This window comes from Salmo trutta, chromosome 15, assembly GCF_901001165.1.
Source record: "Salmo trutta chromosome 15, fSalTru1.1, whole genome shotgun sequence".
Classification (NCBI taxonomy): domain Eukaryota; kingdom Metazoa; phylum Chordata; class Actinopteri; order Salmoniformes; family Salmonidae; genus Salmo; species Salmo trutta.
Window position 1 is genome coordinate 29,227,851 of NC_042971.1, and position 14,023 is coordinate 29,241,873.

General features: G+C 43.2%; 1 protein-coding gene across 2 annotated transcripts in view; it reads right to left on the reverse strand.

Annotated features, from left to right (window-relative positions):
* Nucleotides 1-14,023, reverse strand: part of hlcs (holocarboxylase synthetase (biotin-(proprionyl-CoA-carboxylase (ATP-hydrolysing)) ligase)) — a 50,345-nt gene that overhangs the window by 29,560 nt on the left and 6,762 nt on the right. For both annotated transcript variants that reach the window (XM_029690950.1, XM_029690951.1), the window contains one exon: nt 5,252-5,535. In XM_029690950.1, coding sequence (XP_029546810.1) covers nt 5,252-5,535 — 284 coding nt within the window. The remainder of the gene's footprint in view (nt 1-5,251; nt 5,536-14,023) is intronic.

Here is a 14,023-nt window from a genome sequence, read left to right on the forward strand (position 1 = left end):
CTCTGTCAGGAAGAATCGGCCACAATTCACCCAACTTATTGTGGGAAGCTTGTGGAAGGTTACAAGAAAAGTTTGACCCAAGTTAAACAATTTAAAGGCAATGCTACCAAACACTAATTGAGTGTATGTAAACTTCTGACCCACTGGGAATGTGATGAAAGAAATAAAATATTAAATAAATAATTTTCTACTATTATTCTGACATTTCACATTCTTAAAATAAAATTGTGATCCTAACTGACCTAAGACAGGGAATTTTTACTTGGATTAAATGTCAGGAATTGTGAAAAACTGAGGTTAATTGTATTTGGCTAAGGTGTATGTAAACTTCCGACTTCAACTGTATGTGCACAATATCTGTGTCCTTGTAAAATGTCTCAAAGGCTTTTGGTCTGATAAGTCATGAGACCATCTTTAGTAGCGAATTGAGTAGCAATTGAATAAAAAATATACAATATGACTGTGATGGGTATTTAGCCTCTATGTAATCTATCAGACTGTATGAGAAGTGTTAGAAAGTGTGAGTGTGGTGTGAGAGTGTGAGTAGCTGACTAGCGGCGGGGTTAGGGAGTGTGAAGCGGCGGGGTTAGGGAGTGTGAAGCGGCGGGGTTAGGGAGTGTGAAGCGGCGGGGTTAGGGAGTGTGAAGCGGCGGGTTAGGGAGTGTGAAGCGGCGGGGTTAAGGAGTGTGAAGCGGCGGGTTAGTGAGTGTGAAGCGGTGGGGTTAGTGAGTGTGAAGCGGTGGGGTTAGTGAGTGTGTAACCTGCTCACAACCCAGCGGTCCTGGCTGAGGGCATTGATATTCCAGCTTGGTTGTGACCTTGTGATCTGTCTTGGGGCCAGCCTATTATTAGCTGCTACTGGCCAAACAAAGCACTAATACTCTGGACAAACACACCGCCTCCCCACTGAGCTCAGACCCAGCCTGGCCGTCAATATATTCCCCCACCCCCTATACCAATCCCCCGTCTTCATCAGCTCTCCCAGCCGATGAGCCAGGCACTTTACTCCCCAACCAATTCCCCTTTTAATAAGCTCCCCCTCAATGGCCTATTACCTATTACTTATAAAAGAAATGCTCCACCATTGAGTTGAAGAAGTGATTCATCTATAATTAAAGTTGCATTTGGGGGAAAGGTTTATATACACACACAAAAGTTTGGGGTCACTAAGAAACGTCCTTGTTTTCCATGAAAACATACATGAAATCAGTTGCAAAATGAATAGGAAATATAGTCAAGACTTTGACAAGGTTATAAATAATGATTTTTAATTGAAATAATAATAGTGTCCTTCAAACTTTGCTTTCGTCAAAGAATCCTCCATTTGCAGCCTTGCAGACCTTTGGCGTTCTAGTTGTCAGATTGTTGAGGTAATCTGAAGAGATTTCACCCCATGCTTCCTGAAGTACCTATCACAAGTTGGATTGGCTTGATGGGCACTTCTTACGTACCATACGGTCAAGCTGCTCCCACAACAGCTCAATAGGGTCGAGATCTGGTGACTGTGCTGGCCACTCCATTACAGACAGAATACTAGCTGACTGCTGCTTCCGTAAATAGTTATTGCATAGTTTGGAACTGTGCTTTGGGTCATTGTTCTGTTGTAGGAGGAAATTGGCTCCTATTAAGTGCCGTCCACAGGGTATGGCACGGTGCTGCAAAATGGAGTGATAGCCTTCCTTCTTCAAGATCCCTTTTACCCTGCACAAATCTCCCACTTTACCACCACCAAACCATCACATTGCCTCCACCATGCTTGACAGATGGCGTCAAGCACTCCTCCAGCATCTTTTCATTTTTTTTTGCATCTCAGGAATGTTCTTCTTTGTGATCCGAACACCTCAAACTTAGATTAGTCTGTCTATAACACTTTTTTCCCCCCAATCTTCCTCTGTCTAGTGTCTGTTCTTTTGCCCATCTTAATCTTTCTTTTTATTGGCCAATCTGAGATATGGCTTTTTCTTTACAACTCTGCCTAGAAGGCCAGCATCCCGGAGTCGCTTCTTCACTGTTGACATTGAGACTGGTGTTTTCCGAGTACTATTTAATAATGCTGCCAGTTGAGGACTTGTGAGGCATCGGTTTCTCAAACTAGACACTCTAATGTACTTGTCCTCTTTCTCAGTTGTGCACCGGGGCCTCCCACTCCTCTTTCTATTCTGGTTAGAGTCAGTTTGCGCTGTTCTGTGATCAGTCCACAGCGTTGTACGAGATCTTCCGTTTCTTGGCAATTTCTCACATGGAATAGCCTTAATTTCTGAGAACAAGAATAGACTGACGAGTTTCAGAAGAAAGGTCTTTGTTTCTGGCCATTTTGAGCCTGTAATCAAACCCACAAATGCTGATGCTCCAGATACTCAACTTGTCTAAAGAAAGCAAGATTTATTGCTTCTTTAATCAAAACAACAGTTTTCAGCTGTGCTAACATAATTGCAAAAGGGTTTTCTAATGATAGATTAGCCTTTTAAAATGATAAACTTGGATTATCTAACACAATGTGCCATTGGAACACAGTTTGGGCCTCTGTACGCCTATGTAGATATTCCATAAAAAATGTTTAAAAATAAATCATCTGTTTCCAGCTACAATAGTCATTTACAACATTAATGTCTACACTGTATTTCTGGTCAATTTGATGTTACTTTCATGGACACATTTTTTTGCTTTTCTTTCAAAAACAAGGACATTTCTAAGTGACCCCAAACTTTTGAACAGTAGTATTGTGCTAAATTGTAATTATTTTCACCTATATGGCCTATTTATTGCCTACCTCACTACATTTGCACACACTGTACATAGATTTTTCAATTTCTCTTTTCTTTTGTGTTATTGACTGTACGTTTGTTTATGTGTAACTGTGTTGTTAATTTTGTCGCACTGCTTTACTTCATCTTGGCAAGATCGCAGTTGTAAATGAGAACTTGTTCTCAACTGGCCTACCTGGTTAAAAAAAAAGATATATATATATATATATATATCTTTGTATATTATTATTAGCTTTCGTATATTAATAAGGTTATTACATTCTCAGGATTTTTCTTCCCACTGCTTTAACTAATTTATTTGTGAACTAAAATATTGATTAAGAATGTACAAAAAATGTCTAATGGATTGTACAGTTTATCTGGAAATTAAACATACTATTGAAAGTGACATGGATAGCCTATGATTAAATAAACTTCAGTTGAGGAAGAGGTGCAAAAAAATAGTTTTAGCCATTTTACTGTATGCTAAAAGATATGCATACAACAATGCCATAATTTTGTTGAACAATAAGTTCAAGTAAAATAAGTCAAACTAAACATTCAAATACACTCCATCATTTATTGCTTGAGTAATACACTGGTCAGAACATTTCTTGCCCGCGGCAACTCATTTGGATTTACATTTCCTTGCAAACACTGAGTACTACACCACCATAAAAAAGTATTTACATAGGAATGTGCAGCTAATTGTTGTTTTATGCCAGTTCAATTATAACCATGAATTATTCAGCCTATTTTCACTTCCTGTCTTACTTTGGCTTATAACAGAAAAACAAAAAATCTGCTTTTTGGATGAATAACAGTTACTGGTTTTGCATTTACTGTTGGTCCTTTACTCTCTCTCCTTGCATCAAAAATTGTCCCTCTTGAATTAAATAGTTTATAATAAAGGAAACACTTATTAAATCCACTGTACTGGTGGCCCTCCAAAGAAAACTGAAACTGCTATACTTGAGTAGCTCCTAAACTGCCGTGGATCGGTCGTATGGTATTCCACTACCATCTGCACAAAAACAGACCCCACAGCTAAGAACAGGCCAGCAAACAAATTGAGAAAAGCATGTTGTACAGACTAAATAAAGACCTATTGACTATGAATGAGAGTCACACATACTTGATACCTATAGTAGTTTCACTATCACCACCAGTCTATATCAGAATGCCAAAATACACTCAATACTGAATAGGCAAACAGTTGCTTATATGGTTAGTGTCAGTTATATTGATATTACCAGGACCGTGTTCATTAGGTCACAGCGTATTAAAACATTTTGGAACGGAAAAAGAAAATGAGAGTTTCTTATTGAACAAGTACAGATAATTCCTCCCCGTTTCGGAGCACTTTCTTCCTTTTGGTGCCTAATGAACACAACCTAGGTGTTCCCTTTTGATAGGAGCAAGAGTGGTCCAGATAAACAATGACAATCCTCCCATAGTCATCCTGGACTGTATCACAACCAGCCGTGATCGAGAGTCCCATAGGGTGGTGCACAATTGGCCCAGCGTCGTCCGGGCTAAGGGATGGTTTGGCCGGGGTAGGCCGTCTTTGTAAAATAAGAATTTGTTCTTAACTGACTTGCCTGGTTAAATAAAAAATAACTACTTGTGCTTGAGGGAATATAGGCTAAAACAAAGAAAAGGAATCCAACAAGAGGCTTTCATCTAGAATAATCCCACTTAATCAAGACTAACGGGACCATCTGGAAATTAAACCGCCAAAAAATCAGAGGGAGCGAAATCAAAACTCACAACTGGAGAACTGTTTTTTTCACGCGTCCTTGTCTTTCCTCCCTCTTTCGTTACCTTACAACCTTAATGACAACACTGTCAGTTCCAATCAATTCCGCGCAGGTCCAGAATCCATTTTTCAAACTTCATGACAGCTCTAATAGCTTCCACCTGTTCCTGGGATCCGCCTGTTGACTGGCAAGTTCCCAATGAGATGTGGGGATATAGACAAAGACCTGTATTAGGTACAGCCTGCCTCTGCTGCAGTAAGGTCACTCAGCCATTAAATTAGTTCCAGCCCAGCGGAATGCCCCCCCAACTCACAGCATGGTTGGTGGACCAACCACTCACTCTCAATCAAATTTGTTTTCTCTCTCTTTTTATCGGTCTCACGCCGCACTGGTGTCTGACAACTTCACTTTCATTTAGACACCACTACTAAACCCGGAATCACCTTGTGGCGCTACGCTGACAAGGGTATCACAGTGCGTTTGTCATCGTATGTGTCCATGTTACTTTAACAATGACTGTAAACTGAACATCTTCCCCTGAAACCACCCACACCCGATAAAACCCGGATGTTAACTGGAGATGAGTGCAGCCAACTCAAACTTCTGCTTAAGTCATGCATCGATGTCAATGGAGAGTTCTGTGAAACTTTGAGTTGGACTAATTCTTAGGTTAGGATTTGGCCCTTACTTACAGACTACCCCACTCCCTCCCTGTCGCAGAGCCAGGTGGAGGTAATGTTAACTTACCCCTCTAGTAGGTCCATTGTGGTAGGGGTGACCTGAGTGTAGAGAAGGGTGCGTCCCAGCGTGCGGGTCTCCAGGTGCTGGCTGTAGGTCTGCAGGCTGAACTGCTCCCAGCTCTGGGCCTCTGGGGCGTCCGTGACCAGGGCCAGGGTCCCCTTGGGCAGCAGGGGGGGCCCAGCATGGAGCTCTGCGCTGGGGACCACTTTGAGGAATGCCTTGGAACACTTGAGCAGCCCTTCTTTGTCCAACTGGGTGTGCAGCCACTTGAGGAAGCTGGCCCTGCGCTCCTGGGGACAGAGGAACACAAGGCCGGTGTGATGAGATACTGAATAAATCCTCTGATTTCATTACCATTCACTTCACTCATTTCAATGAAATATATTTTTCTTCATATCCTAATGGCTCCCATCCTTCCATGAAAACGTATAAAACAGACAACTATGATGCCATCTTTTTCAATGATATATATTTACAGTATAGAGTTAAAGAGCCAAGCCGAAGTCCAGTCTTAAATAAGATAATCAACGGCTGTTGATAATCAATTACATGGCTTAATTAGGCGCTGGTTCCAAGAGTAGTGAAACATTCTGTTCCAGTCACTTCTCATCCATCAGAAGGATCAGACACTTTATGACTCCCACCAGAAACCATCTCCTCCGTGTTTTAGATCAATGCGTAACACTAAAAACGTGTTGCTCAAGAAGTCAGCGGAAGCCCCTTCTCCACAGAGGGATTTGACATGATCCTCATCTAATATGATGCTGTATACGGATGGTACGCAGAAAGGGAATGCTTCCATTGCATTTGCCGCAGGCTAGATCATTTGTACTCAGCCAAGAACAGCAAAGTGAATTGTCTGAATTAAAAGTAATCTGTTACTTTGATGAATTTTATCAGACACAGGTTAAAAAAGAAAAAAGGTCATTCTTTATAGTAACTACCAGAGACGGTACCAAGTCACAATTTAGCAAGTCCTAAGCAAGTCTCAAGTCTTAACCTTTGAGTCTCGAGTCAAGTCCCAAGTAATAATGGGCAAGTCTCAAGTTAAGTCCCAGAGCTCAGGTCAAGTCACAAATGTTGTGTTTTGAGTCTTCAAATCAATGGTTAAGTCAGGGTTCTCCCCAGGATTGTTAAACAAGGTGGTGCTGATGGGTAAGGCAGGGGGAGACAGAGATTTTTGAGCACCTGTAAGTGACATTTCCTGCCATCTAGAGCCTTAAAGGGCCAATCTGCAGTTGCTACATCCATTTTTGGACTTCTTAAAGGATAGAACTTATGCCTCATTAGCTTTGTTAAACTGTCATACCCCATCAGAACCCCAAATATAAGCTTGTTTTACGCCAATGTTTGTAAACAAAGTAGATGTAAACAAACACTATATAGACTAATATCAAAATGATTGTTTTAACCATGTTATTAGGGATGGTCAGTTCTTGCTTCCATAGCTCTGTCTATGAATTTGAGTTTGGTTACATTTCCCCAGCCTCTTCCCTCAGCTTTCTACCGTAACAGGAACGGGCAGAACTATTTGCTTTAACTGCTGATTGTCACTTTAAATCAGGGGTGTCAAACTCATTTTGCCCCAGGGGCAGCATTCTGTCTTCAACGAGGTCCGGAAGGCTACACTGAAAATTGCCTATATTTCTTTGCTGTAATTTGTATAATTAAAAAAAATATATTCCTCTATCCATCGTTTTTGGAACTGTCGATGTGCCTTGACTGTCTAGCTTTCATTTGGGTGAGTAGGCTATTAGCGAGCTGGACACAGTCAAGAAACTGCATGAATGTTCAGTAGGTCCATTATCATTTATACACAGTTTCAAGTTGGTTTTATTCATTTTAATGTGTATATAAAAAAATTACAGGCTTAGTGGCACATTCTTTGGTGAGAACTCTTAAGTGTTTTATATTCATTTCAATACAATTTTTTAATTCAGGTTACATTATTTGTTTACCTTACACTAAGCATACTTGTACAGTACATAGGCCTACAAAATAAACTTAACAGATGATTAAAAAAATTGTTTTTGAATCATTACTAATAGAAAGGGCATCCAAATGACGATTTACAGCTAGTGTTAATAGTACAGCTAAAGTTTGACTGACATTTTTAAATATCCAATTAGAATCAAGTGTTGTTTTCCCCCTGCCCACTACATGCACATTGAGAGGTCAGAATAAACATTCAAGGAAACTCTTGCTAAGAGCACATATTTTCAAGCGACAAGCATTGAAAATATAGGACAGTGCTCTATTTTTCCCCTTGCCTTTCCGCATCTGCCGGCGCTAGGCAGAACAAAATGTAACAGTTATTTTACATATAACCCAATGCAATTCTCAGCTTTGAGCAACGGAACTGCCACAAATGTAGGTTCACGGTGTAATAACAGAATTTAACAGGATCGGAAGGTGGTGCTGCTCTTTTAGGAGAGCAGCACCAAAGTCTCAAGTCTCTTGATAGTTCCAGTCCAAGTTCAGTCCTGAGTCATTGATGCTCAAGTGAAAGTCAAGTCGCAAAATTTGCAACTCGGGTGGTACTCGAGTCCAAGACACGTGACTCGAGTCCACATCTCTGGTAGCTACCAATTTAAAGTATATAATGTTGCTATTTAATCATGTTATGGTCATTCAAACATTTGACTAATTCTTATTTATTTTCAGCTAAATATAGTTTTTTTAGTATCATATTAAGTATTATTCAAGTATCCAGGTTTTTTTCCATGTATACATGCACATTTCTAGTGGTGTTCTGTAGTTTACTTTTAATTTATTTATATTGCCTTGTAATATAATAACTAGGGGTAGTAAAAATGTACAGCTAATCCTCCAATCCTTCCAATTTGGGGAAAGTTACCAGAATTTTGAGTGAGTGGATTAATAGTCCTTTCTGCCACCCCACACCCACAGAAGATACTCGGTTTAGTAAAGAGGATACGTGGTGCTCCTTTCATCTCCTCAAATTAGGTCATTTTTTTAACCTCTCAAGGCACCATCTGCTACGCAAATGTATGTGTTTGGCACCCCCTTGGCAATGAGAGGACAAGGATGACGGCCAAATTAGCCCAAATCCATATTTAGCAAATACAGTGATGGTTAATCAATTAGAGTTGCTGATCTGCATGCCTCAATTATCTGCTTTGTGCCAATCACAAAGGAGAGGGCGGTCACTGGAGACTGGTTGGGCCACTTAACAAGTCTGACATCTCTGGGCTTACAGGGATAAGGAGCAGGGAGCTCAGTAGGTTTCTCTATTGAAAGCACTGCCAGTGTGTCTGCTGTTGTACCTTAAAAACTAGTATAACCTGACTAGTACGAACTGAAAACATCTAAGTAGTATTTAAGACAAAGGAGAAAAAAATGTGGGTGCACAACTCCATTTTGCTCCTCCCTTCCTATAAGCAGAAACACGAAGTACCCGTTCTAAGGTCTATTCAATGCTGGTCTGACCAATGGGAAAGCATGCTTCAAGATTGTTTTGATCATGCGGACTGGGATATGTTCCGGGTAGCCTCTGAGAATAACATCAACAAATATACAGATACGCTGACTGAGTTCATCAGGAAGTGTATAGGAGATGTTGTACCCACTATGACTATTAAAACCTACCCAAACCAGAAACCGTGGATAGATGGCAGCATTCGCACAAAACTAAAAGCGCGAACCACTGCATTTAACCATGGCAAGGTGACTGGGAATATGGCCGAATACAAACAGTGTACTTTTTCCCTCTGTAAGGCAATCAAACAGGCAAAACGTCAGTACAGAAACAAAGTGGAGTTGCAATTCAACAGCTCAGACACGAGACGCATGTGGCAGGGTCTACAGACATTCACGGACTTTAAAGGGAAAACCAGCCATTTCTCGGACACCGACGTCTTGCTTCCGGACAAGCTAAACACTTTGAGGATTAGTGCTATCCCTGTGCTATCCCGCTTTGACGATAGCACAGTGACACAGACACGGCCCACTACCAAGGACTGTGGGCTCTTCTCCGTGGCCGGCATGAGTTGAGACATTTAAGTGTGTTAACCCTCGCAAGGCTGACGACCCAGACATCATCCCTAGCCGCGTCTTCAGAGAATTCGCAGACCAGCTGGCTGCAGTGTTTACAGAGATATTCAATGTCTCCCTATCACAGTCTGCTGTCCCCACTTGCTGCAAGATGTCCATCATTGTTACTGTACCCAACAAAGCAAAGGTAACTGAACTAAATGACTATCGCCCCTTAGCACTCACTTCTAGTTAAGAATCATATCACCTCTACCTTAACTTACACCCTAGACCCACTTCAATTTGCTTACCACCCCAATAGATCCACAGACGATGCAATCACCATTACACTGCCCTATCCCATCTGGACAAGAGGAATACCTATGTAAGAATGCTGTTCATTAACTATAGCCCAGTATTCAACACCATAGTACCCTCAAAGCTCATCATTAAGCTCAGGGCCCTGGGTCTGAACAAACCCTGTGCAACTGGGTCCTGGACTTCCTGACGGGCCGACCCAAGATGGTGAAGGTAGGAAACAACACCTCCACTCCGCTGATCCTCAACACTGGGGCCCCACAAGGGTGCGTGCTCAGCCCCCTCCTGTACTCCCTTATCACCCATGACTGCGTGGCCATGCACACCTCCAACTCAATCATCAAGTTTGCAGAGGACACAACAGTAGTAAGCCTGATTACCAATAATGACGAGACAGCCTACAGGGAGGTGGTGAGGGCCCTGGGAGAGTGGTGCCAGGAAAATAACCTCTCACTCAACGTCAACAAAACAAAGGAGCTGATCGTTGACTTCAGGAAACAGCAGAGGGAGCACCCCCTCATCCACATCGACGGGACCGCAGTGAAGAAGGTGGAAAGCTTCAAGTTCCTAGGCGTACTCGTCACTGACGATCTGAAATGGTCCACCCACACAGACTGTGTGGTGAAGAAGGCGCAACAGCGTCTCTTAAACCTCAGAAGGCTTAAGAAATTTGTCTTGGCCCCTAAAACACTCAAACCTTTACAGATGCACAATTGAGAGCATCCTGTTGGGCTGTATCACCGCCTGGTACGGCAACTGCACCGCCCACAACCGCAGGGCTCTCCAGAGATTGTGCGGTCTGCCCAACGCATCACCGGGGGCAAACTACCTGCCCTCCAGGACATCTACAGCACCCGATGTCACAGGAAGGCCAAAAAGATCATCAAGGACATCAACCACCCGAGCCACGGCCTGTTCACCCCGCTATCATCCAGAAGGCGAGGTCAGGTGCATCAACGCTGGGACCAAGGCACTGAAAAACAGCTTCTATCTCAAGACCATCAGACTGTTAAATAGCCATCACTAGCCGGCTTCCACACGGTTACGTAACCCTGCACCTTAGAGGCTGCTGCCCTATATACATAGACATGGAATCACTGGTCACTTTAATAATGGAACACTAGTCACTTCAGTAATGTTTACATACGGCTTTACTCATCTCATATGTATATACTGTATTCTATTCAATGCTACACCGACATTGCTTGATCTAATATTTAAATATTTCTTATTTCGATTATTTTAGATTTGTGTGTATTGTTGTGAATTGTTAGATACTACGGTACTGTTGGAGCTAGGAACACAAGCATTTTGCTGCACCCACAATAACATCTGCTAAATACGTGACCAATAAAATGTTATTTTGATAATTGGTTTGTCAGATTAGAGAAAGCATAGCAGGGAAATCAGAGAGGGATGAGAGAGTAAGGAGATAGGGAGAGAAGTGAGCAGTAGTGAGCAGTAGAGGGGAAAAGGGAAATAAACGCTCCCTTGATGAATCTGTCTGAGCACCGACTTCCTCTGAGCAAGCCCATGCCATGTGACGTGCTAGAGCAAAGGAACCTGGGTAATAACGATAACACCAGGGTCTCCACTACAAATTCCAGAGTTTGCATTGCCAGATGCACACAATTCCCCTCCAATTCCTCAAAGCACCTTCCATTTTCCAAGAACAATCTGGAAGCGATCCTGCATGCCCTCGCTTTCATCATTCTGGTGTATATTTTAACAAAGTTGCTGGGACAGTGGGGTGAAGAAGTCACAGCCCAGTCCAAACAGTCATAATTAAACTACATTTTGGGCCTTTTCGGGAAACACTTTTCCATTGTCGGGCAGGAGGAGGCCAACTCTGGCCAAGTGTATGGATAAATAAGTAACTTAACTTGTCAGAGTCGTTCAAGTGGGCCCATAAGATGTGATTTGCCAAGCGGAGGGCAACGGGTGTGTGACATCTCTCTTGTCCAGGGTACATTGAGGTCTTTATTTGGCATTATGAGATAATGCATTGGTTTCTGGGCTCACAAATCGTAGGCAAAGTGAATTTTATTTTGAGGTACAACTGTACTGGGGTATTACATTCTTTGATTTATTTTCAGTAAGTTTGTACACTTTGATAAAGAATACTCAAGAACGTTAATCAAAGTGACTGAATTATTTCCTTTTTGCTAAGACGAATCACCACAACAAACAGTATGAAATACCAGACAGATGGTGTTGTAGTACTCATAAAGGGCAAAATAGAGATTTTCTGCCACCTAGTGGAGAGTTATTTCACCACAGGTGCATAGAAAAACTTCTGCTGTCATTTGTATCCCCTGCCAAGAGGGTACAACAGACTAAAGTAACATAACACCTGGGCTGCAGTCTTAAGACCCAGGCTGAAATAACAACATTTTCACAATCTTTTCCCAACTCAGGTGCTGCATTTCAGCACTTCTCACTATCTGACAGACCTACTCTAGACTCTATAGCCCTTATGGGTTTAACTAGATTACACATAACTGCTAAGGCTGAAGCCTCCAGAAACAGCCTGGCTGTCTGTGGCACGGAGGTATATAGAAATGGAGACAGCATCCAAGACGTCCGACCGTAGTTTTCAACGTAATGTTAATATCTTCGGCTGTGAGCGATAGAGAAAATAAAATAATCGGCCTCAGCAACAATCATTTGAATAATTCAATGGATGTTTTGTGCACAAAGGTGATGACTAAAGTGTCTTATTAGGAATTTTCTAATCTGACTTCTCTATGTGGCCGTCTATGGAAATTGTCTTTCTTGGCAGGCGTCAGTTAAACTGCAGTACCAAAGCAAGACTGTAGTTGCAGTCGAAACCATGCTTCTAGACCGGAACCCTGGCCTCTTGGTGTGTGGTCCTGAGGCGTTTCACTTCCTGCTCTCAGAGGCCTGTTAGGCCAATCAGTGGCGAGAGCCTGGAATAACCCTCTGAGATCCCTCTGAAGTGGGTGAGTAAACGGTCAGTGATCCATCTCAAACACTGATTAACTCCCAGAGCTAATTCCCCACATACCACAGCAGAGCACAGCACTTTGCTGGGGGGGCTTTTCGAATGTCAATGAAAAAGTCAGGGGCCTCATCATCAAACACAATGGAGTAATAGCCTCAGCCTGCCAGGCCGCAAGTTGACTGGGAGTAATACCATCAGTCTGCCAGGCAGCAAGTCGACTAGGAGTAATAGCCTCAGCCTGCCAGGCGGCAAGTCGACTGGGAGTAATAGCCTCAGCCTGCCAGGCAGCAAGTCGACTGGGAGTAATAGCCTCAGCCTGCCAGGCGGCAAGTCGACTGGGAGTAATAGCCTCAGCCTGCCAGGCCGCAAGTTGACTGGGAGTAATACCATCAGTCTGCCAGGCAGCAAGTCGACTAGGAGTAATAGCCTCAGCCTGCCAGGCGGCAAGTCGACTGGGAGTAATAGCCTCAGCCTGCCAGGCAGCAAGTCGACTGGGAGTAATAGCCTCAGCCTGCCAGGCGGCAAGTCGACTGGGAGTAATAGCCTCAGCCTGCCAGGCCGCAAGTTGACTGGGAGTAATACCATCAGTCTGCCAGGCAGCAAGTCGACTAGGAGTAATAGCCTCAGCCTGCCAGGCGGCAAGTCGACTGGGAGTAATAGCCTCAGCCTGCCAGGCAGCAAGTCGACTGGGAGTAATAGCCTCAGCCTGCCAGGCAGCAAGTTTACTGGGAGTAATAGCATTAACAGCCTCAGCCTGCCAGGCAGCAAGTTGACTGGGAGTAATAGCATTAACAGCCTCAGCCTGCCAGGCAGCAAGTTGACTGGGAGTAATAGCATTAACAGCCTCAGCCTGCCAGGCAGCAAGTTGACTGGGAGTAATAGCATTAACAGCCTCAGCCTGCTAGTCAGCGACTGGGTGCACACAGACTGGTGGCACTTTTTGAACTGACATCACATAGAAAAACTGCATTGTGCACTGAGCAATAAGGTGTGTGTGTGAGAGACTGTGCGCTACCTCTTACGTCCATGTCAGGCCTTTTCTTGGCCACACACAATCCCCCCCACACCAGACCATAATTACCTGGGTAAATGTTTATTGTGGCAGCCCTAGTCCAGACACGCCCCAGACGGGTCTGAACATGTGGAAACCATTTTGATTCTTAATACATGCAAATGCATGTCCAATATATGCAACAGGCTTAGAGCAGGTTTATGTGTCCAGAGGGCCAGTCAAAATAAGTGAGGGCAGGGCTCCACAAGAACACAAACAGTAGAGCTAGAACAGACCTTGAATCAGCAGTCAGCCTCACGGCATATCTAGTTGAGAGACTGATGAGCTAACATTGTTAAAGCAGGAGGATATTTTTTTTACTCCTGTCCTCAAGTTGGATAATGTGAGAACTCTAATAACAGACAAGAGAGTTGAAGGTTTCTATACCCAGTTGTCTGGATATTGTGGGGCAGGCTAGCCAGCCATGTTCACACCACAGGCCAATGTAGAA